The sequence below is a fragment of the Watersipora subatra genome, chromosome 10, assembly GCF_963576615.1.
Source record: "Watersipora subatra chromosome 10, tzWatSuba1.1, whole genome shotgun sequence".
Taxonomy (NCBI): domain Eukaryota; kingdom Metazoa; phylum Bryozoa; class Gymnolaemata; order Cheilostomatida; family Watersiporidae; genus Watersipora; species Watersipora subatra.
In genome coordinates, this window is record NC_088717.1 from 47,959,006 (window position 1) to 47,981,497 (window position 22,492).

Sequence of the window (22,492 nt, forward strand, 5' to 3'; positions counted from 1 at the left end):
TCTGTGTGCTGGTCAGTGTTTTTGAAACATTGGCTATTGGTCTCTCACTTCCATCAGGATAACGATGAAATAGTACAGCTCCCAGTCCAGTTTCTGAAGCATCACATGAGATTCCAATGTCAAGATCTGGGTTGAAGTGTGCTAAGACACTATCAGTTGATAGCATATCTTTCAGTTTGTTGAAGCTCTTTTCTTGTTCAGTGCCCCACTTCCAGGTCTCTCCTTTGCGTGTCAGTTTGTGCAATGGTCCTGTGAGTTGTGACAGATTGGGTATGAACTTGCTGTAGAATTGTGTAGCTCCTAAGAAAGATCTTAGCTGAGTTAAGTCTGTTGGGACTGGCATCTGTTGTACTGCATCTGCCTTCTTTCCTTTAGTGATTCCCTTTGAAGTGAGTTTGTGTCCCAGATACTCTACTGTAGGTTGAGCAAAACAGCACTTGTCTTTTCTACATCTGAGCCCTCTTTCTTCTAATCTTCGAAGAAGTCGACGTAAGTTTTGTAGATGGCTCTCTGCATTGGCTCCACTCACTAGTATATCATCTAGGTATACTGCTACTCCTGGGAGGTCTTGTGTCAGTTGCTCCATGATTTCTTGAAAATACCCTGGTGCTGAGCTTATGCCAAAGGGCAACCTCTTCTGTAGTAGTACTCCTCGGTGTGTTGATAGTGCTAGTCGTCGTTGACTTTCTGGTGCCAACAATATTTGATTGTAGGCATCTGCTAAATCAATCTTTGTGTAGCAATAGCCTCCACCTAGTTTTCTGATTAGATCTTCTGGTAGTGGGATAGGTTTCCTATGTGTTTCTAGCTGATTATTGATAGTCTTGGAGTAGTCTCCACATACTCTGATCTTCCCTGCAGCTTGACCTGTTGTAGATTTGCGTACAGGTACAACTGGTGTTCCATACTGGTTGAATTGAGTTGGTTCCCATATGCCTTTAGCTACACCTGCTTCGTATGCTTGGTTGAGCTCTTCTGTCAAGGCAATAGGAACTGGTCTGGGTCGGCAGAAGACTGGCTTTGTTGAAGGTTTGAAGTTTATCTCTAGTTCAAAGTTCTTGAGACATCCTAGCTCGTCTTTGAATATTTCTGGAAATTCTTTGCACATCTCCTTACACTTGATTTGTAACCTCCCATCTGGCTGGTTCTCTGTGATTGTTGATACAAGGTTCTGTTGTAGCTTGTCATCAATAGAGATGCCTAGTTGCTGTATAGCAGTTCTTCCTAGTAGGTTGAGATCTTGTACAGCACTAATCACAAATGGTAGTCTGACTTCTTTCTGTGCATCCTATTGGGCAGTTAGCTCACATCTGCCAAGCGTCTCTATGAGATGTCCTGAGGCTGATTTGTAGTTAACTGTAGTAGGTTTTAGGTTTGGCTTTCCTAGCTTCTCCCATATTGATTTACAGATGAAGTTGTCACATGCTCCAGTGTCCAGTTCAAGTGTGAAGTTGTCTCCCTCCAGTTTGATGTTTTCAGCAAGTTTCACCATCTTGGTTGATGTGCATTCTATCATCTTTACTGGTTTTTCTGCTGCAGATGATTTCTTTTTCTTGCATGCTCTTTCTATGTGACCTTGTTTAGAACAAAAGTTGCAGGTGGCTGCTTTGAATCTGCAGTCATCCGCACAATGGTTAGTTCGGTCACATCTGTAGCATAGCTTTCCTTCCTTCTGCTTGTCAGGTGTAGAGTTGTTTTTCTGGATTGGTTTGTATCTTGATTTCTGTTGAGCAACCTTGTTGACTTTAGACGAGTTTCCATAAACTGTCTCTTTGGCAACTTTAGCTGCTTCTTCTGTTTCCTGTGCTACCTGTATAGCTTTGTTGAAGTTGAGTTCATTGTCCTTGACCTTGAAGAGAGATTTGAGAACTGCTTCATTGTTTACAGAGCAGATAAATCTTGTTCTGAGAGCCTCATCTAATGGATCTGTAATGTCTATGAAGGCACATGTAGTTGCATCCTGACGAATTCTGGCAGCTAACTCTTGAATAGTTTCTCCAGGTTTCCTCTGCATGTCACTCCAATACTTGTAACGCTCTCTAACAATGAAGCGCTTAGGGTCATACTGGTCTTTGAGAAATTCCAGTATTTCATCCATGTTGAGGTCGTTGATCTGCTTGGGTGTTGAAAGCTGAGCTGCCATATTACTAAGCTGCTTGTAGAGTGTAGGCTGTTGGTTGGTGAGAAAAGTGCCAGCAATCTTGTCTTGATGAATAGAATTTGCTGCAATGAATGTGTTGAATCTGTCTATGTAATCTGTTAGTAGCTCTGCTGTTGGGTCAAAACCTGGGAAGGCTGGAACAGTGGTTGCAGCTGTTTCTTGTTTCCGTTGTAGGTTTTGTAGTAGTAGCTCCATCAGTTTCTTATTCTCCTCCATTCTTTCATCTTGCTGACGTCTGTATTCCTCCATTCTTTCATCTTGCTGACGTCTGTATTCCTCTTGTTGCTGCTTGAACTCCTCATGCTGCTGTTGTCTATGCTCTTCTTGCTGCTTTCTCTGCTCCTCTTGCTGCTGTCTCTGGTCCTCCTGCTGCTTCTGCATTAGCTTGATCAGGTCTGCTACTTCTGTCATTGTAGTGGTGCAATTTTGAACAGTTACTCTTGTAATAAACTAGAACTCTTTGTATCGCTTTTATCAATGAGAAAATCTGAACAAAACTCTTTGTAACTGTTCAAAAGAGAAATCCTTGTCGCCAATTAGCTTCTGTTATGTTTCTGCACAGAAGCAATTAAATAGAGTATTAAATTAGAGAAATGGTTTATTGCACACTCCAGAGACAACTGATTTGATAACAGAAAACCCAAGTATTTATATGTTTGGTCATAGAAAAGCTTTGTAAAAAGCTACAAGCATTATTAATAGCTATAATGAGACAGTACTATATAATATTAGCTTGTATAAAGCTTTAGCTAAAAAGCATAATGTTTGTTGGCAAAGTACCAGTAATACTTGGCACTTGCATGACAGAAGCGGTGCTCAATATTCTTTGAACACCATAAAAATAAAGTATATGAATGAGAACTGCTTAAGTATGTATTCATTTATAATAATTGAATGTCTTATGATAGAAATTACTTCAGATGCGCGGTCAAATATTAGCTCAAACTTTTATCATTTGCAAAAGAATTGTATTTTAAAAACATCGAAAGTCGAACTGTAATGAAATAATATTTTATCAGCTGAAACCATTCTTGTGTTAAGACACCTCCACTGATGCACATGCTACGCTTTACATGTTGCATGAACCCAAGAACAGCAAGTTCCTATCTTTCGCAAGAATAGATAAAAATACAGCCAAAAATATTAAAAAGCGATTGCAAACACAGGCAGCTGGTAAAAATGAACGGCGGTTGAAAACCCTACCTCATTTCCTGTTGACATGACAGCAATTTGGGGACGTTCGTAGCACTTGACTTGAGTTAAGCCAACGGCAGCCAATATACCAATTTCAGCTGCCTTGATCTTTATGCCTGCAGATAACACCTGTTGACCTTCGGCTATGTCAGATCCAACAGGCCTGAAGATAAAATGACTCATTGCAAAAAATAGCTATACCATCAAGTGGGACAGATATACCTGAAAGAATTGTATAGGGAAGCTTTTACAATAGACATCGTCTGAGCCTTTTGACTGCAATTAAGTTTTGTCTATTTTAATCTTAAAACATCCTGGCAGTCAAATCTTCTCAGACATCCCAAACAATCGCAAATGATAGGAAAATATTGATACTTTCTGATAAATATACTAAAATTTTCTGCAACTTCATCCTTAAGATAGATTGCCGAATAATAATAATAATAGCCATGACATTTTTTTGTTTATTGCTAGTAGCTCAAGACTATTGAATGTCGCTGTCAATCAATACGAGTAATGTTATATTATTATTGAAGTAGTTTTAAAGTCGGAAAAGAATATTTCTCGAATCCTTTGTTTTCATCAGAAATGTGATAAAATTGGAAGACAAAGAATAGTTAAAACTAACATTGCAAAAAATGTATGTAAAAATGCATTGCAATAGAATGATGCATAGCTATAGCTATTAGTTGATGCTTCTTTAAGGTTGGTAAAGGAATCATACACGACATCTAATAGTTACAAGTAACCATATCATAGCATAAGAAATATGCATACTTAAGGGTTCTGTTGGGCTATGTTCTCATGAAGCAATGTTACAGGTACATCCGATGTTTAAGGTACGTCATGATGCAGATTTTAAGCATACGTTTTCTTGGTACATTCAGCCATGGCTCGGAAGACAACTACAGTCTCGACCATTCATTTAACAACATATAAAAATATTGGGAGTGTTTAGGGTAACTGATCAACGAATGATCGATGGTCGAACCTAGGACACACAGGATGGTCACACAGAAACTGATGTTGGAATTTTTCACTTCTGCTAATTAATAAAACTATATAATTCTCGAGGCGAATAAAGTACTACCTTTTCTTGCATCTCATTTAATCAATTCTGATAACAAAACTCTTTCAAAGAGTTTGTAGAGTTCAAAAAAATAAAATAATTTGCGCTAGTTCTACTAACTTTATTTAAGCTCTCAAGTAACTCCTTAAGGAACTTCTTAAGTACGTAACTTAAGTTCTACTCAACTTACTCTGTCTGCCCAAAAGTGCAACTACTAAAAAGTTCAGCTCATACTGCGAGTAAAATATCTTTAGTCTAAAATTGATTGTGACTTTTTGAAACATTTAGAAACTCAAACTAGAATACGGTAAAAACAAAATAATTATACCTCGACATATACCTAACATCGAGAAATTGGAGATATGAGCAAATTTTCGAGAATGTTTATGCCTGGAGATAAGAGAAAACTTTGAAATTTGAGCATGCGAGCCAGTTCTCCATGCAGCCACTGAGTGGCCAAGTATACAATAGGACGCTTTCGAGAACATCATCGCTTGGGCTTTTTCATCGAATCAGTTTGAAAACAGTTTTGAAAAGGCTAGCAAAAAGTTATAGAGAAAGCGAGACAAAAAAGTGCCAAGACAGAAAAATATAATACAAATTTAAAAAAGCCAAAATTAGGGTTAGGTTTAGTAAAAGATTAAAACTTGAAGGTTGACTTGCAACAAAATTCACATTACAGTTATTTGGTATCAAAAGATTCACCATGTATTACTCTGCTGTGTTGTATGTAGGTGCAAAATATGTGGAAATGTGATTACAAGCTCTTAAAAGCGAAAAGCGCGTAGATTGGAATCTGTTTATTTCTCTGCTTAGTCATTACAGTTTGGTCATTGTCTTGTCATGTGATGTTCTCACGTGAATTGAAAGGCCAATAAAAAACTCAAAATAAAATTTATCGTAGCACTAGTTTATGACAAACACTTTGGGTTTTACCAAAGACCCCGTATCAAATAATAGATGCTCACTACTTCACAGTTTTGTTTCGGCATTATTCAATCATCAAGTCGTAATCTGATCATGTGACCCAATACTTCGCAAATAATTTTTGCAGCGCTTTTCGATTATCACAGGTGACCAACAGGCTCGTCTTGATTATCAGACAATGATATGTACTCCTTCAAGCTAAGGTTAAAAAATTAAATGAATTTTTATGGTAAGTTATAAGATATCAGTGCTAAAAGTGACAGCATTACAATGACGATAAAACAGACGCGTAAGAACAATAGACACGGTTTCATTGAAGGCGTGAAGTAAATTTGTGAAAACATTTTGACGAATGAAGTTGCATGGAAGTGTAAACAGAAACCATCTACCACGACTACGTCACATTTGAGCCGTTTTGGAAAGAGAATACAAACTACAGCGATCTTTGTGGCTGCGACTAACTGTTCGTTTTTAGCTTTTATGAGCTTGTAATCACATTTCCACATATTTTGCACCTACAACACAACAGAGTAAGACATGGTGAATTTTATGATATCAAATAACTGTAATGTGAATTTTGTTGCAAGTCAACCTTTAACTTTTAGGTGCATGTTTAGTAAGCTAAAATCATTTAAGTTAAATTTACAGTTTATGATACGTTAGGGAGTTTTACAAAAGTCTAGTGTATTAAACATGTTTATGTCGAATCTCTCTCACACCATCGTCAGACACTACGTCTGTCTTGAAGGTAAAAACTCCATGCAGTACTGTACATAGTAATGTTACATTTTATTGCAGATCATAACCACTAAATAGGTATTTGTTACTTTGTCAGTGTAGGTAGTGAATAACAACAATTAAAAACAAGTATTTCCATCATAATATATTGTTTTAGGTGGTTTTTTTCATAGTGTGAGAACGGATTCATTTGTATTGGGTTACTTTATAACGAAAGCATTTCTTACAGACCCGAGTACATTAACATACGAGCTCAGTCTAAAAATGCATTAAGCTCGTATGTCAAAGTATGATTGTAATGCTAAATTCTTTATATGGGTCACCAAAGACTGGCCAAGACCGTAGCTGTTTTTCGAGCAATGACCAAGCCGGTTACAAGAAAGCTTGTGTCAAATAACGTAAAATTGGGTGATTCTTTGCAAAAGACTGCTTAATATCGCAGTGAAAACAGATGGTTTTATTTGCACTGGGCCCAACAAGACTTTTGGAGAGTAATGGTGGCCTAGGTTGAGAAAAAATACATACAGCTGTTAAAGGACGAAAATTCATAGAGTAAAAATAGGGGCAAAAATTCCAAGAAACATACAAGAAAATACATATTATGGAATAATGAAAAGTGGGAAGACAAAAATAGGAACAATCAATAAGAGAATAGTGGAAAAAAAGGCTGAGATACCTGATATCCAGGCCAGTCGGCGGGGCTTTAAGCATTTCCACCAATAGCTCCTCGGTACCATCTTGACTCGACTTGACCAACTTTGTATCTTCAACCTGTACAACAGCGTCTGCACCAGCCGGCAAAGGAGCTCCTGTGTTGATTCTCATACATTCGCCAGCATTGAGCTTTTCCCTTGGCTAAACAAAAAGTTTATAAAATTTGCTGTCAAATAGTGCGCAAATATTAAGAAAGCAACATTTTGACAAAAAAATTTATTAGATTTATATATGAGTACTATATTAGCTAGGAAAAAACGTAATTTAACAAAAATTGTTTTAAAAACTGGTTGCCAAAAAGAAAGCTCACCATATCTCCAGCCAATGATGTACTGAGTACAGTTCGAATTCCTGCTCCATCAATTGCTACAAAGTGTACAATAAGACCAATTATTACCAGTTTGTATAGACTTCCAAGTGCTACCATCTATTCAGTTTTCATTTTAAGTGACACTGTGCTAAATTACATCATGTTGTCCAATTAAAATAAACTGATGACAAAGAATGCACCTTTTGAAAGCAGCATATTGGCTTTCAGGTACAAATGAATCAAATCCAGTTCATACTCAAAAATTTGATATAACGAATATATGACAACAAGCTTTATGTCAAAACTGGTAGCTTCATGCGTTTGACACTCTGTATGAGAAAACGAAGAACGTTGAAAGTCTAAGATGACAGAGAGAGACCTTGAATGAGGTTAATAAAAGAACACTCAACCAGAAGTTTAAACTATTATTAATAGTGGCTGATTGTTCACGGTCTTAAACTTGCATGAAATATTAGCAGGCATAACAAAGGCATTTGTTTCAAACAGCTATTCGTTTTAAAAACAAGACAGAGTGAATAACAAGCCATTGAAATTGTAATGGCCCTGTCTTTCATATCTTTAAAGGAATTTTAGGATGAACTGGCACAAACTTTTTGTAGATTTCATAAGTATCGGTATTTCTCCATTTTTGCAACAGCTTTTGATGTTTGAGGTGATCTGATTGCCGGGATGTTTCAAGATTAAAATGGATAAAACTTGATCAGCGTTAAAAAGCTCAGATCAATCAGAAGTGCGATTACAACATCTCTAACTGCAAAGAGACTGACGGAATAAAGACGCGTAACGTTTCAACTTGAATGCAATGGCCGACATCTGCTATAGCAAAAATAGCAACTAGTGGCATCAGTTCATACATATTTTTCTTCTGAGAAACTTCATCATGATCTACATGTAGTTTATCGATTTTAATCTATGAAATCCCAGCAATTAAATCAACTCAAAAAGAAACACAAATGATAAAAAAATACTGATACTTTCTGATAAAACCTACATAAGTTTTTGTTACGTTCATTTGTGTAAGTTGCGCTGTCTGGCTTTGCCAACAGAACAGCGAAATACCTCTGACAGCATAGCCATCCTTTATGGAAGCAGGGAAGGGAGGAAGAGGAGCTGGTGCTGTAATACTCTCTGCCAGGTGTCGATTCCTAGCTTTTCTGTAGTCTATAGACTCAGTTCCACGTGCTGAGGAAAAAGAGAGAACCTTGTCCAACGCATCCTTTACCTCTAGCAGAGGCCACGGGGAATGTCGGTGTCTCCTGGCCACCTGTGTAAGGTCATCCGTTCCAGTCACCTCTGTTAAGAGGCATAGATGACGATGGCATAAGCGGGTAGCTGTTTAAACTTTTAACCAAAAAAAATGCAGATTTTTTTCAAGAACCATTCAATTTACCAGAAAAGATAAGTTCTCTCAAAAATTAATTTTCCATTAGCCCTGTCCTCATGCCATCAAACTATAGAAAGTCATAGAAAAAGGTATTTTTGCCTCAACACCTTCATCAGTTCTGTTGAAGCCAGGATAATATGAATCCAAATTAGAACGAGTCGTAACCGTTATAGCCGGCTATTTTTATAAATAAATTTTAATGAAGCTATGATTTGCAACTAAGAAATGTTCATTTCATAGATTTTGTAGTCTAGAATAAGAAATAGGTAAGATATTACCTGAACAATGAAAGTGTTATTTAACAGTTAAGTAGAGAAAAATTGCAGCAATGTATATAAATTATTCTTAGAAAAGAAGATGGACAGCCTTATATAGCATTTTAAATGTTTGTTCAAAATAATAAAATTTTAAGCCAAAGGGGAGAACTCATAGAAATGATTTTGTATTTCATGTGTAAAAAGCAATGAATATTTAACAACAAACTTGAATTGTCAGCCTGATGCTTTCAACAATGAGTGGAATAGAAATTGATTTGTTATGTAATACCAATTTTGAAACCTGTCAGTAAAGACTTGAAACTATTGGATATGACTACAACACAGCAACAGTAGTACTTGACATATGGTCAAGAGATGGTGAATCCTACTTCAGTATTATTACATAGTGTACCAAGAAAATAGATCTGTCACAAGACACTTACCAGCAGGTGAATGGAGTGGACAAGTATGGACAAGTGTTTGTGATGCGAGAGTTCTTGGAGAACCTTGAACTTCTTTATGAGTGGCAGACACCCGCTGCTTGTCATCTCTTAGCAGATTGATGGCATGAGGCAATAGTGGAAGTATAAAGGTGAAGCACTCCTACAAAATAAAAAAACCCGGGTGTCAAGCAATGGCAGCAATTAAGGTTTCTCAATATAATCAACTCCTGATAAACAGATTGTCAGCAGTCGCAAATGTGACATGATTAGCTAATAATAACTATAAAAAACTTGCCCAAACTTTAGTTGATTTTATCAGAAAGTATCCCTATTTTTCTCCAATCAGTATCAAAATCGATGTTTGAGGTGGTCTAACAGCCAGGATGTTTCAAGATTAAAACTGACAAAACTTGATCACGGTTAAAATGCTCAGATTAGACAACAGTGCGATTATGATGTCTATAGTTGCAAAGAGACTGACAGAATAGAAACCCATGCTTTAACTTAAACGCAATAACCAATATAAACTATAGCAATGATAGCAACTAGTGACATCATTCTGCACGTGTTTTTCTTCTGAGCATTTGAACCGTGATCAAGTTTTGTGGATTTAAATCTTGAAGCATCCTGGCAGTAAGATCACCTCAAGCATCAAAAACAATCACAAATGATAGAAAAATACTGACCATTTCTGATAAAATCAACTAAAATTGTGTGCAAGTTGATATTTATTAGCCACAAAGTGGCTATTATAATAGTGGCTATCAAATAGTGCAATGTGAAGGATATTTTGTTAGACATACCTCAGAGGCCTTCTTGCTGCCAGGCAAATTGACAATCAGCGTTTGAGCTCGAATCCCACAAACTGACCTTAACAACAATATAGAATATCCGGTGTATAAATCTCTAAGATGATTTTGATTTCCAGCAATAATATAGTATGATTGATCTATCACCTACTTTGTAGGCGTATTGCTAAAGTAACAGATAAGAGCCTTGCATGTACACAAATAACAAATATTGAAATTATACAATAGTCCGGTAAAACAGCCTGAGGACTCAACACCGGGCTACACACACCGAGGCTACACACCGAGACACCCCGGGCTACACACCGAGACAAACATTTTAGTCTGCATTGTTTGAGATACAACCAATGCACCGGTGCTTGGCTGATGTAGTTGATTATAGCTATATTAATTCAGTTATATCAATTTTCAACATATGCTAGTTGTGTCCAAGTTTGGGTTTCGAGCGATAATGAGACGTGGACAAAGATATTCTTACTCCTAATCTATATAAAAAGGCAGCAAACAAATTAAAACTTTTCGGAACATTTCAGATAATTCTTTTTAGCAATTAAATCTATTACAATATTTTATTTACGGTTTAATGTATGTTATGAGCTTCAAGTATTTTTGTACCTGCTGACTTTAACCTTAATATATACCATTTTTTCTGTGAGCAAAATATCAATAGCATATACCTGCCAAAGTGCTATAAAAATCGCAAATCATCAATGATCCGTGTTGTACTACAAATATCCTACCGAAACTTAAAAAATCTGGCAAATTTGTCATGGCTTCCATACAACTGATGTAAATTCTCATTGGTCAATATATCTTTCAATGCGACACATAGTTTAATACCATTACAAAGTGTAGACACATGTGTGTAGCCAGGCATTAAATCATCACACAAAGTCAGCCTCCAAACTGTGATTTACACTAATCTCACACCAATATTCTCATTAAATTATCTTCATACAAAATATACAATAAGGTAAATAAGGTGTATTTGCATCGTGCAACATGCTAATACCGCTCTGATGAACTTTAGACACCAAGAGGCCTTACCTAGACAGAGCTGCCATCGGTGTGACCTTGAGTGACTCAAGAAGCATGAGAGAGCTTAAACCTGCTGCCTCTCTCACTAGCACATTGCGAGTCGCCTGTCATAATAACCAACAAGGAATAGTAAGTTACAGTAACAACAGTTCAATCTGTCAGACAAGCTCCACCCTAACATAGTCTAAAAGACTATACTAAAAAGCATACCTAACACAACTAAAAGCCTACCTAACACAACTAAAAGCCTACCTAACACAACTAAAACCCTACCTAACCCAACTAAAAGCCTACCTAACCCAACTAAAAGCCTACCTAACCCAACTAAAAGCCTACCTAACACAACTAAAAGCCTACCTAACCCAACTAAAAGCCTACCTAACACAACTAAAAGCATACCTAACACAACTAAAAGCATACCTAACACAACTAAAAGCCTACCTAACACAACTAAAAGCCTACCTAACACAACTAAAAGCATACCTAACACAACTAAAAGCCTACCTAACACAACTAAAAGCCTACCTAACACAACTAAAAGCCTACCTAACACAACTAAAAGCCTAACTAACACAACTAAGTGGCTAGTTTCAGAAGCATGCTCAATAGCAGTGAAATGGCAAAACCATTTGTCAGCCAAGCGAAAAAATCTGGACATTCAGTGCAGTAATGAAAAGATTAACAGAGGGAGTAATAAGCAGTTCATTTGTATAAACACAAGTTAGCCAATCAGTAATAAGCAATTATCTATATAATCTATATATATATATTATCTATATATATATTATCTATATATATTATCTATATATACTATCTATATATATATATATATATCTATATATATATATATATAAATATATAGATATATATATAGATATATATTATCGCATAATAAAAAACAAATACATAAATAGCATGTATATACATACAAGCTATTTATTTCACGTTTCCATTTATTTGCTCTCCTAATTTATTTCATCTGCTCGGAAGACTTTTTCCAGTTCCTCTACATTTTCCCTGATTCTGATTATAGCACAGTAATTTATAGAGATTGCTTGGCGCTTACCTTGCGTTAAACAGTTATTAAATTCGAACAAAATCTGCTTCCTTTTTTAAGTAGACAACGCTTTGCATTTGTTTTTCTTTTAAAAGTTTTTTTTAAAGTTAGAAAAATTACCTTTTTTAATTTGTAATTTCCAAATGTGCAGTTTCAATTTCAAATGTGTGACTATAACAGCACAATTTCATACTTAAATTTCAGGTTTTCCAAAGGGCATTCAGTGAAAATTACACAACTAAAAGCTGTTCACGTAGAAACTCTCAAGTAGGATTTGCCTCTGCATTCTCTCTCCATTCAGTCAGACAAAGTACCTTCGTGCGCTTCAGTGAAGTATTTAATTTCGATATCCTATTTTTTCGTTTATAGTTTATACCTGTATCGAGAAGAACCAGTATCGTCACATTCAAAGTTTTGATGGATAATTTTTGCTGCAGCGGTAACCTTTTTTATACACACAATTCTATGTAATAATACTAATTGTTATTATTAATTCAACATATTCATGATTTTTATTTTGTTTTTTTAGTTCGTATTAATTGTATCAGTATCAAATCATTTTTACATTAGCAAAACATATTATCTAGCATTACTTCCTAATTATTTCACATTCAAACACCTTCACAGGTTTTTTTTTTAATTTATGTTAACTGGACAAAACACTTTATGCATGATATGAAGTTTAAAAGTTGGAATGGTAAATGTTTTAAAAGTTGAACAAAAATAAATTTCCTGTGAAAAAACTTTTTATTACCCGAGCATTTATCTACATGTAGCTTTGTATAAATGCGGGTTAGCCAATCAGTGATGAGCAGTTCTTTTATATAAACACGGGTTAGCCAATCAGTAATAAGCAGTTCCTCAGTACAAAGACAGGTTAGCCAATCAGTAATGAGCAGTTCTTTTATATAAACACAGCTAACCCATATGCAGTTAAACTTTCCCTTATGACCCCTTCCATATCCAAATTTTTTGGCCATCTTGTAAAACTGGCAAATAGAAGTTTCGACATACGAAATAGCGTCCAACGTGTGATGTTTGAACATTTTGAAACATCACAGCTTTGAAAGTAAATGCAAAAACACAGATAAAATTAAAAATAAAATAGTGAAAATTATCAAAAGATAAATGAACTAAGTATTTGAAATCATGTCTAACGAATGCTAGAATACATTTCTACACATACGTCTATCACCTATTACACCATTGAATCACCAAATTGTTGAGCCTACACATCCATTCAATTCAAACTTTAAATTTATATATATATATAAATCTTAAACTTTGTTGTCGTCTGTTGTTGTTCGGTGTCTTACATGTAGATGGAAGCCAAACAAGGATGCAGATTTGATTCCTTTGAAGGTCTTTTCACCTATAGTACCTTCCCGCAAGGCTTTTTCGCATAGTTTCCAAATGTCAACAAAAAATTATAAAAAAATTGCTGTTTTTTCACTACATTTACGCTGTACAAAAAAACTTTGTAATAAAGCTGCATGAGGGTGAGAAGGAATCACTGACTGGACAACAAAGTCATGAGAGAGCTAAGTAAACTGCGGTATGTGATGGCCAATGTTAAACCATCAGAATGCACAATATCTGGAGACTAGAGTTCCCCAGTTTTGCTGTTAGCACAATCCTCTGCAGGCTTCTGTACAAGCAGCCCACCAAGAACAAAACAAATTCAACTTGGCTGATGAACTCACAACACTATTTATGATTGGCAAGTGATCAAACCTCTGGAGTGACATCACGTGGTGAGAAACCTGTTCCACCAGTTGAAAGAATGAGGTCTAGCTTGTCCTCATCGCACCATCTCAAGAATGTGGCCTACAATAAAAATTGTGTTTTCAATTGACCTCTGCACAGCATCAGTGACAAAGAATATAACTTGTTGAGTATGGGAGTAGCAAACAACCAAAAGCCATAAAATGCTGTCCTCAGCTTGATTGTCATTGACAGCACCTTTAGTTGAATAAATGGCGACTAAACCATTGATGGTTTAACCAGAGGAAGTTCAACCACAAAAGACAAAACAACAGATTTTTTTAAACAGGGATGATTGAATCACAAACACTTGAACCAAATATTAAACTACCAACAGTTTTAGACCTCGATGATTGAACCACCGATGAATGGATTACCGCGGTTGAACCATCGACATCCGCATGTAAAGACAACGTGTCCATTTTGACAAAAGATTAAGCAACAAATTTATAGCATACATGTACATACAATTTCTCACGATGAGTTGTCAACAAATTTGTGGCCAAAAACTTACTTGAATAGCCTCTAAATCATCAGCAACAATATCATATTTAGTGGATACTGAAACTTGTCCGGCTCCTCGCTTTGATTGTAACCTAAAACAACCACTATAATTATGTACATCAATTTCCAATGCAATTCGCTTGCAGCAACTCCATATTCACAAAATTACATGCATAATTAAACAATAACTAGCCATTATCCAACCGCTGGGTAAAACACTTAACAACCTTACTTTAAAGGTTGTTAATTAGAGTTGCCCCGATGTTGGTATCGGAATCGGCATCGGTGCCGATTTGGGTGTTAAATATTTGAATCGGTATCAACCAATCTTTTTTTAAAAACCTGAAATTTCAGATACTTTTTACCAATCAACTAGTTAGCAAAAAACAGTATTTTAGCCTGCTACATTAATAAAGATCATCAGCTGCAAGTTCCTTACTCTTACCTAATGAATTCCGGCCGCCATACTATTTATTTCATGTCTATAGCCTGATCAACATCAACACAGCTGAAGAACCTTTCTGCCTTAGTCTGGATGTGATCACAAAGTGTGGTATTTCCCAATTACAGCGATTGGATTTATTGCAGCCAATGCCGAACAAGATAACAAAGAAGGGAAACAAGAATGCAGTGTAATATTTCTATTTACTAGCATTACGAACGTAATTTGAGCAGAAGATGCATAAAGTTATTTATCTCTCTCTTGATCCTCACGATACAGAGCTTGTTTGTTGGGTTGTTCTCGTTTGGTTTGGTTGTGAATGTAATCTGTTTCTCTCTTTTATTATATTTATTTACACATTAACGTTTTAAGTTCATCTAAATAATTATGGTCCTACAGATCATTTGATGAGCTAGTTCTTGTGAGCAAACTATTGCAGGTCTTACTATAAATTAAAAAACGTCGTTCTTTTACCGGTGCTGCTAACGCTGTTGATGTTTTTGTTGACAACAACAAAAACAACAACAATGCCAGCAACACCTGTGTGCTCTTATCTCAGTTTAGAAGTCAAATAGATATAACTGAGGGAGTTTTATTCATTTTTAAACATCAAGAACTTAACTATACTGCCAAATAGTATTAATTCTATTACTACTTATGCACTTTTCCATAAATAAATACAAACAAATAAATACAATAATATTTATATTTTCTATAATTAAATGAACAATTATCTGTGCAACACAAAAGATCTGAATCGGATTATTTTTTCAATAAGAATCAGTATATCAGATCGGTATCTGAATCGGCTGGTGAATTTAGAATCGGGGCAACTCTATTGTCAATCTAATTTGAAGATCTGCTGATAAGGTTACATTTCAACAAGATAGCCCTACATACCAATCAAAAAAGAAAAAAGTTATTTGCACATCAGTATTATGACTGATAAAATCATGACAGCACTTCTGGTTGCTTACCACTTGCATTATGTCTGAGAAACTGAGAGGTGAGCCGATGGGAAATATAAAGAGACCAAGTGAGGCCACCATGTCAGACCAGCAAAGGATGAATGAGAGTTTATTAATCCAAGGAGAATGAGCGTTGATTGCATCTTTAAAAATCTCTTACTATAAAAATCTCTAAACTGTGTTTTCATGATACTCACATCACGGCTGAGTATAAAATAATCAGCAATGTTTGGAAGAAATTTCTAGAAACAATTGCCAAAAAGCAAAACATTGCATTAGAGTAAAGAGGTACAGATATCAAAAGATAAAAATGTTGCCTTTTAGGATCAGAAAGATAGTGTAAACAAAAGCGCATAAAACAATAAATAATTCGATAAATCTGCTAGAAGCTTCTACAAAAGTGGGTAAAACGGTTTAATACAGTTTTGGCCCTGAACAGACTTGAAAATCCATTGCTGATCCGCTGATGGTTTCTATCCCTGGCAATGGAAGCAATCTACTACCTGAATACCATTTTCTATTTAGAAAAGTTCACCAAAGTTTGTCAACATAAATTTATATGACCGCGTCTATAACAAATCGTATATACAGAGAAGCCTCTAAACAGAACAAATGTTTTCAGCACTAATGCTTGATGGCCAAGCACAGTAACTAGCACTTACTTCAAATTAATTTAAAATTTTCTGTTACAAATAACGAACTACAGGAATATTAATTAAATGATGGATGTGTATGGTCAGTTCATGACATTTTTGCTTATTTCAACCCGGAGAGTCTTTGAATGCTATTATGTTGCCAAAATTAAACTGCACCTTCACTACAATATTTCTCATTTAGACCTAGACCTCATTTTTTCCTATATTAGGAAAAAGATGTTAACCTTAGATTCAGCTACTAACTATCCTAGTAATGTAAATTTTGAATGCTACATACTGTGCTAGTAACTGAGATTTGACGAGTTGCTCCAAATTGGGTCCAGATGTGTCAGTGGCTTCACCGGTAGAACATGTGTCACTGACTGCAAAAGATCAGTTTGGTTAAAAATTAAGTAAACGAAATGAGTGAAAAATATTGACCAGTAAATCTGCCACTTCCTTGACTATGAGTTGAGGTAACTAATTAACAATTATATGAAACTAACGACTAACAACCAAAACTTTGGGCTACTTATCAGCCTTTAAAAGTAATTCCTGTTACGTACGAAGAGACAAGGATTACATGATTTGCAGTACTATCGTATATCCTTGCGCATAAGCCTATCTCACATATGAGCTGACCATAGAAAAACAGCCCTGAAATCAGGAAAGAAGTTATAAGAATTCGGATAGAAGCCAACCCTAAAAATCGTAATACACTGTACATAGCTATCAAAGCAAAAGGTTGCGGAAATAGAGCAGATTTTGAAGGTTTAGTACAAAAAGGTTTCTGATTGGTGAGAAGTTGGATTATCTTGATTAACCACTTAATCAAAAAGAAACCTGTTTGCGTTGAGCCAATGGAAAACATGTTTGCATCTCACGCTGACCATAGTTTCACTTTGCAAAAACACTTTTTATGGCTATTTCCTCTCGTGTTGGTTAGACCACATTACAGCTACGTAGGTTTCACAAATTGCAGATCAAGGGTTTCCTGACGATTACCTATTGGGCAATAGTAGTAGTGACAGTTAGTATCTATTTTAATAGTAATAATAATACCACAAACTATAACAATAGTGGTAACTTGTCTGACTCGGAACTTGCTCAACTTATCAACTGTGGTAGTACGAAAATTACAAGAAAATGTCCAAACTCATTCTGCAACACATTTGTGACATTCTTTATGGCATCAGATGATCCTCATCAAATTTTACACTAACTAATTTGGTCAGATGTTATGACAACTTAGTTGTGTCAATGTTAAATAATTGGTTTTACCGAATAGTTAAGAGTCTCGGTGAAGAAAATTGGTAGCAAAAGAGTTAGTGGTAACCATTATTGTTATGTCATGCCTCTACTGTATTTAATTCAAAAGACATTCGGTTTTTCATGAGTAGAATCAAACATTTCTCCAGTAAAATCTCTTTAACTGTACCAGTGACACTATTAATGAAATTGTATGTTATGAGTATAAAAAACGGCGATTGTGTGTATGAACAACCAACCACAGACTGTTATTAGCATCATAGCCTACTACTATCAAACAAAAGCTGCTTCACATAAGTGTGCACACTTTTACCGTGAAAACAAAAGCTGGACAGAAACAGGCAAAATTCGCCAGTTCCGCTGCTTTTTTTAATGAATCTTCACATGCAATTTTTTTTCAAGCACAACCCATCGCTACTGTATAAAACAAAATGAAAAAAACGGTTGTCAACCGCATGCTTAGGATGGTTCGAGTTGCAATTGTTAAAATTAAGTTAGCATAATGTCATTTCGTTTGCTTTCAATCAGAGTTACGAGCGTATAAGCCAGACTAAGACTAAGTTTGGTAACTTTTTTGTGTTCGAGAATCGGCATATATGCAAGGATATAAGGTTGAAACTTTAAGAATCACTGGTATAGCCAAACATATTTACGACAACCTAAGTGTTTGAATTTGCCAATAAGCAAGGCAAAATTTTAGCAAATGCTTTACTCTGCACCTAAAGCAGCCTCTAATATATAACATACAAAATTTTGGTTTTTGAAGCGCAAGTGAACAGGCTAGCAAAAGGTAAAACTGATCGTAAAGATAAACTTAAAAAATGGTAAAATGGCAGTTTACATAATAAATAATGGTCCAAATGATGAAATATAGAAGCTTTAAACTATACTCGTTCATGTTAACAAAAGGTCAATGCCATATATTCTGGACACTACATTTGATGAACATAAGTCATAGTAGATTTTTGTTGGAATAACAAAACTAATTTGCTGTTTAGTATAGGTAGCAACTGATAGTGTTAGCTTCCACTAATATTTCATGGCTGTGGAGTAGTCCATTTAGCAAAAAATTTTAAAAAGTACCCATTCTGGTCACTACTCGATAAAACTGAAATTTGTCTCCGATTTTAAATGTCAGAATTTATTGAAGCGCCCAGGTTTACCAAAATTAAACTTGGTTTACAGTTGAGTAGCATAGATTAGCTTCACAATGATGTATATATACACTGGTTTTAACCAATTCTGGGCCGAGTACTAGCAAAAAATGAACACACCACACCTTCTGAACACTACATTCTAAACACTACGCTTTTGTCCACTATGTATCGTCTATAAAAATTGACTTTTCGCATAACTTTATTAACTGTATTTATTACAAGTAATTGATAAATTTATTTACAGCATAATATAAGAGGACAAAAACATTTGAACATTATTATGACTAATAGAAATGTAAGTTTATGATAAAATTATTCCCGAGAGCAGCAAGACTAAATAAAACATAAAAAGAGTACTTTTTTTTGTATTTCTCGTATTTCTCGTTAATAATTTGGTAGTTTTCAGGTTTGTAAGTTCGAAGTGAAGCATCATTAGGGCTTAAAATTGGCATGGTAGCCAAAATAAAATTGGCATGAATAAGTTGAGGCTTGTCCTTCACAGGCCATTTGTAGGTTCCATTTGAGGTGGCAGTCCTGAAATTAACATGTATTTCTTTTTGATCATTGTTGATCATCTCGATTGATCCTATAGGCTATATCAGGGAACAGAAACCTTTTTGACTGAAGGAGCCACAAAACCCAAATGTCTCGAAATTTAATTCTAGGAGAGCCATATGTATATTTCGAATCTTGCAGACATTAAATAGAAAAGAAAGACCAACAAATTTATTATGTTCAAGCAATTTCAATGTATAAGAAAACAGGATTTATTTTAAACATCAATGTTATAACAAATATATTTTGAAAGTACTTTTTACTATTAATGCGACTTCTGATGCTGCATGCTTTTGCTGATAGCTTTGTAGCCTGGTTGATAAGTGATGAGGTTTAGCTTCATGCAGGCATTAGGCTTCTATCTGTTAAACATGACTGTAGGCTCGTCTTAATATTTTTCATGTGTGACAATGACTGCTCGCATGCATATGTAAAGCCAACCATGGTCAAAATGTACAGCCGAGAACAGAAAGCATTAAAAACTCTTTGCTGCGCGAGCCACATCAAAAAGTTGCAAATGAAGATACATTTTTATTAAATGGGCGTTATAGTTTTTTGTTTATTGTTACTGTAGTTGCAGTATTATTCTTATTATTATGTTAATTAAATTAACAGCAAAATTATGGATTCTTTTTTTCTACTGATTTATCAAAGAGCCAGACGAAATCATCAAAAGAGCAACATATGGCTCGAGAGCCATAGGTTCCCTACTCCTGCTATATATGATCCACATTCATAACCTACAGCTACCAGTTTTCCAATAGCGAAGCACTTAGGAAGACTAACATTGCGACCAGGACAAATAAGCACAGTTGCACGTGTCGATGTACTGGCAATATTGGGATGATTTCTAGAAAATTTGTTTTAGTTTCAAAAAATTGAATGTACGAGTGGTTGAGCAACCAGTATAAACGACAAAAAAGAATTTTTACTGAGACTTAATGTGTGTGTTTTATTTCATCAATTAGTAGAAATATAACATAAAGCACAAATACAGATATAATTATAATGTTGATTAGGTTTAACAAAAATATGAAGCTTAGTTCTTATTGTTAAAGCTGATGGGGCCCATATGCGCAGTAGCACTGCAGCTAGTCGAAGCGCTGGGCCCACAGGAATTGGCAAACTTAAACAGCCGGTCTTCCCTCTAGGGATCTAGGTTTAAAAAAAGGGCTTTTCATATTAACTCTAAAACTAGTAAATGCAAAGGTTTTGTGTAAGTCTATTGGAAGACTGTTCCATTGTGATGGTACGCTGTATTTGATTGTTTTTTGACCTGAAGCAGTATAAAATTATGGTAAAGGTAAAATGGTTTCTAAAAAATCTGGTGTTACAGTGTGAATCTTTCTTGGTTTTGTCATCAATTGAATAAAATTTTAAATAAGCTTTCAAGAGAATTTTATACTGATAAAGTTAGACAACAGGCAACACAGACAGCTGAACAAACAGGGACCAAGATAAAGTTAGTGGTGGTTTATTAAATATTATGCGCATTAGTGAACGCCATGGGTACCAGGCAGAGCTGATATTTTTTTCCCAGATCTTGTCAAGTCCTTGCCTTTGGTGTTTTGCAGCAATAACTTCTTTAAAAACAAAGAGGACATCTACAGCCTGGTTTGAAGATGCAGCTGCATTGAAAAACTCAACAGCATTCCTCCCTTCGACTGTACCAGCTTTCACATGTTTCCATACATATCTTTTCACACACCCACCCACACCATTAACCGCGCCTTTGCCGTGGCTGGTAGCAAAGTAGTTCCACTCAAGTGACACATCGAATGCCTTTTGTAGATGATAAAGATTAGAAAAAAGATACTTTGACTTGAACAATAACAATAAGTGAAGGGATTACTAGTTTTAGCTACCATGAGTAGAAAGACCACTATATTGAGCCTTTACTTGCTAATGATTTCACAGTTACATTTAAACAACTTTACATTTTCGTTTTTCCTTCTAATTTATTTCAGCGAGACACCCTTTTCAAGCTATGAAATTTTAAACTTAGTTGTTTAAAAACCTTTACAGCTGTTTTTTTAAATTCAGCTGTCCTGCACAAAACCTTTTCCTCATAATATGAAGTTTGAAAGTTACAATTGGTTGACAAAGATTGAAAACCTTTACAGTTATTTTTATTTTCCTCTCTTAATTTTATTTCAACTACACAAAACACGTGTGTAGTTAAAATAAATTAAGTGGCTTTAGTTCTAAAACTGTTTGATGTTTCTCCTAAAAGCTTCCTAGACTGGTCTGTCTCTCCCTCAACAAATTATCTCTTTACCACTCAATAATCAGGTTAAATGTTGTGCAACTATTCTTCGATATGTCTAGAACCTTATAACAATGCTCCAAATGAACTTGTCAAGAATTAATGACAATTTGTAGCTACATATTCCTCACTTCTGGACACAACTATTTATTCTAGACACTACAATATTTGGGACACTACCAAAATGAATGCCATTTTCTCAAACTGCTGAATCGATGTGAAACAAAAGTTTTGCTATTGAAATTATTTATAGAGGGTACTAACAAGGGACTTTTAAAAAAAAATTTTGCAATAATCTGTGCGGGAAATATCGTAACTTTTAAAGGTTTTCCCTTCTGGACACTACGTGGGTTTATGTTTTTTTTTGTGTTTATATTTTCGAGGATTAAAGTTGAGAATGACATTTTTTTCTATTTTTTGTGATTATTGGCAATGTTAGCATGCATTATAATTCATAGTGTCTTTGAAAACAATTGTATAGTTCCACAACATGACCATAATGGATATCAATATTTTTTAGATTTTAGCTCTTCTGCCGAGACACCGTCTTTGATACTCTATATATATTTATGTAGCAACATGAGGTTTAAAAAGTAATAGCATCATAACCTGCAGACTTCTAGCTTCATTTTGATCCCAGGGGTGAGACAGTCTCTAAAACAGGCACCATGTACACACCTAGGTTTGGAATTGAACTCATAGCCCATTTTCCTAGAGTTTTAACAAATGACCTATAGCCCAGCAACCATTATTTCACAATTAACACTTTTTGCGTTACATGTCAAACTGTTCGTTACTCACTATAACACA

The 22,492-nt window shown here is 35.3% G+C and overlaps 1 protein-coding gene across 2 annotated transcripts in view; it reads right to left on the bottom strand.

Annotated features, from left to right (window-relative positions):
- The window catches only part of LOC137405563 (gephyrin-like), a 37,004-nt gene that overhangs the window by 8,069 nt on the left and 6,443 nt on the right, over nucleotides 1-22,492 (bottom strand). The window contains exons 2-11 of one of the 2 annotated variants that reach the window (XM_068091857.1): nucleotides 16,734-16,818; nucleotides 14,401-14,482; nucleotides 13,857-13,949; nucleotides 11,075-11,169; nucleotides 10,022-10,088; nucleotides 9,219-9,378; nucleotides 8,194-8,427; nucleotides 7,114-7,169; nucleotides 6,766-6,944; nucleotides 3,365-3,518 (exon numbers count right to left, since the gene is read on the bottom strand). In XM_068091857.1, the coding sequence (XP_067947958.1) occupies nucleotides 3,365-3,518; nucleotides 6,766-6,944; nucleotides 7,114-7,169; nucleotides 8,194-8,427; nucleotides 9,219-9,378; nucleotides 10,022-10,088; nucleotides 11,075-11,169; nucleotides 13,857-13,949; nucleotides 14,401-14,482; nucleotides 16,734-16,818 (1,205 nt within the window). Of the gene's footprint in view, nucleotides 1-3,364; nucleotides 3,519-6,765; nucleotides 6,945-7,113; nucleotides 7,170-8,193; nucleotides 8,428-9,218; nucleotides 9,379-10,021; nucleotides 10,089-11,074; nucleotides 11,170-13,825; nucleotides 13,950-14,400; nucleotides 14,483-16,733; nucleotides 16,819-22,492 lie in introns of those variants that run through there. The other variant, XM_068091858.1, reaches the window with a different exon arrangement.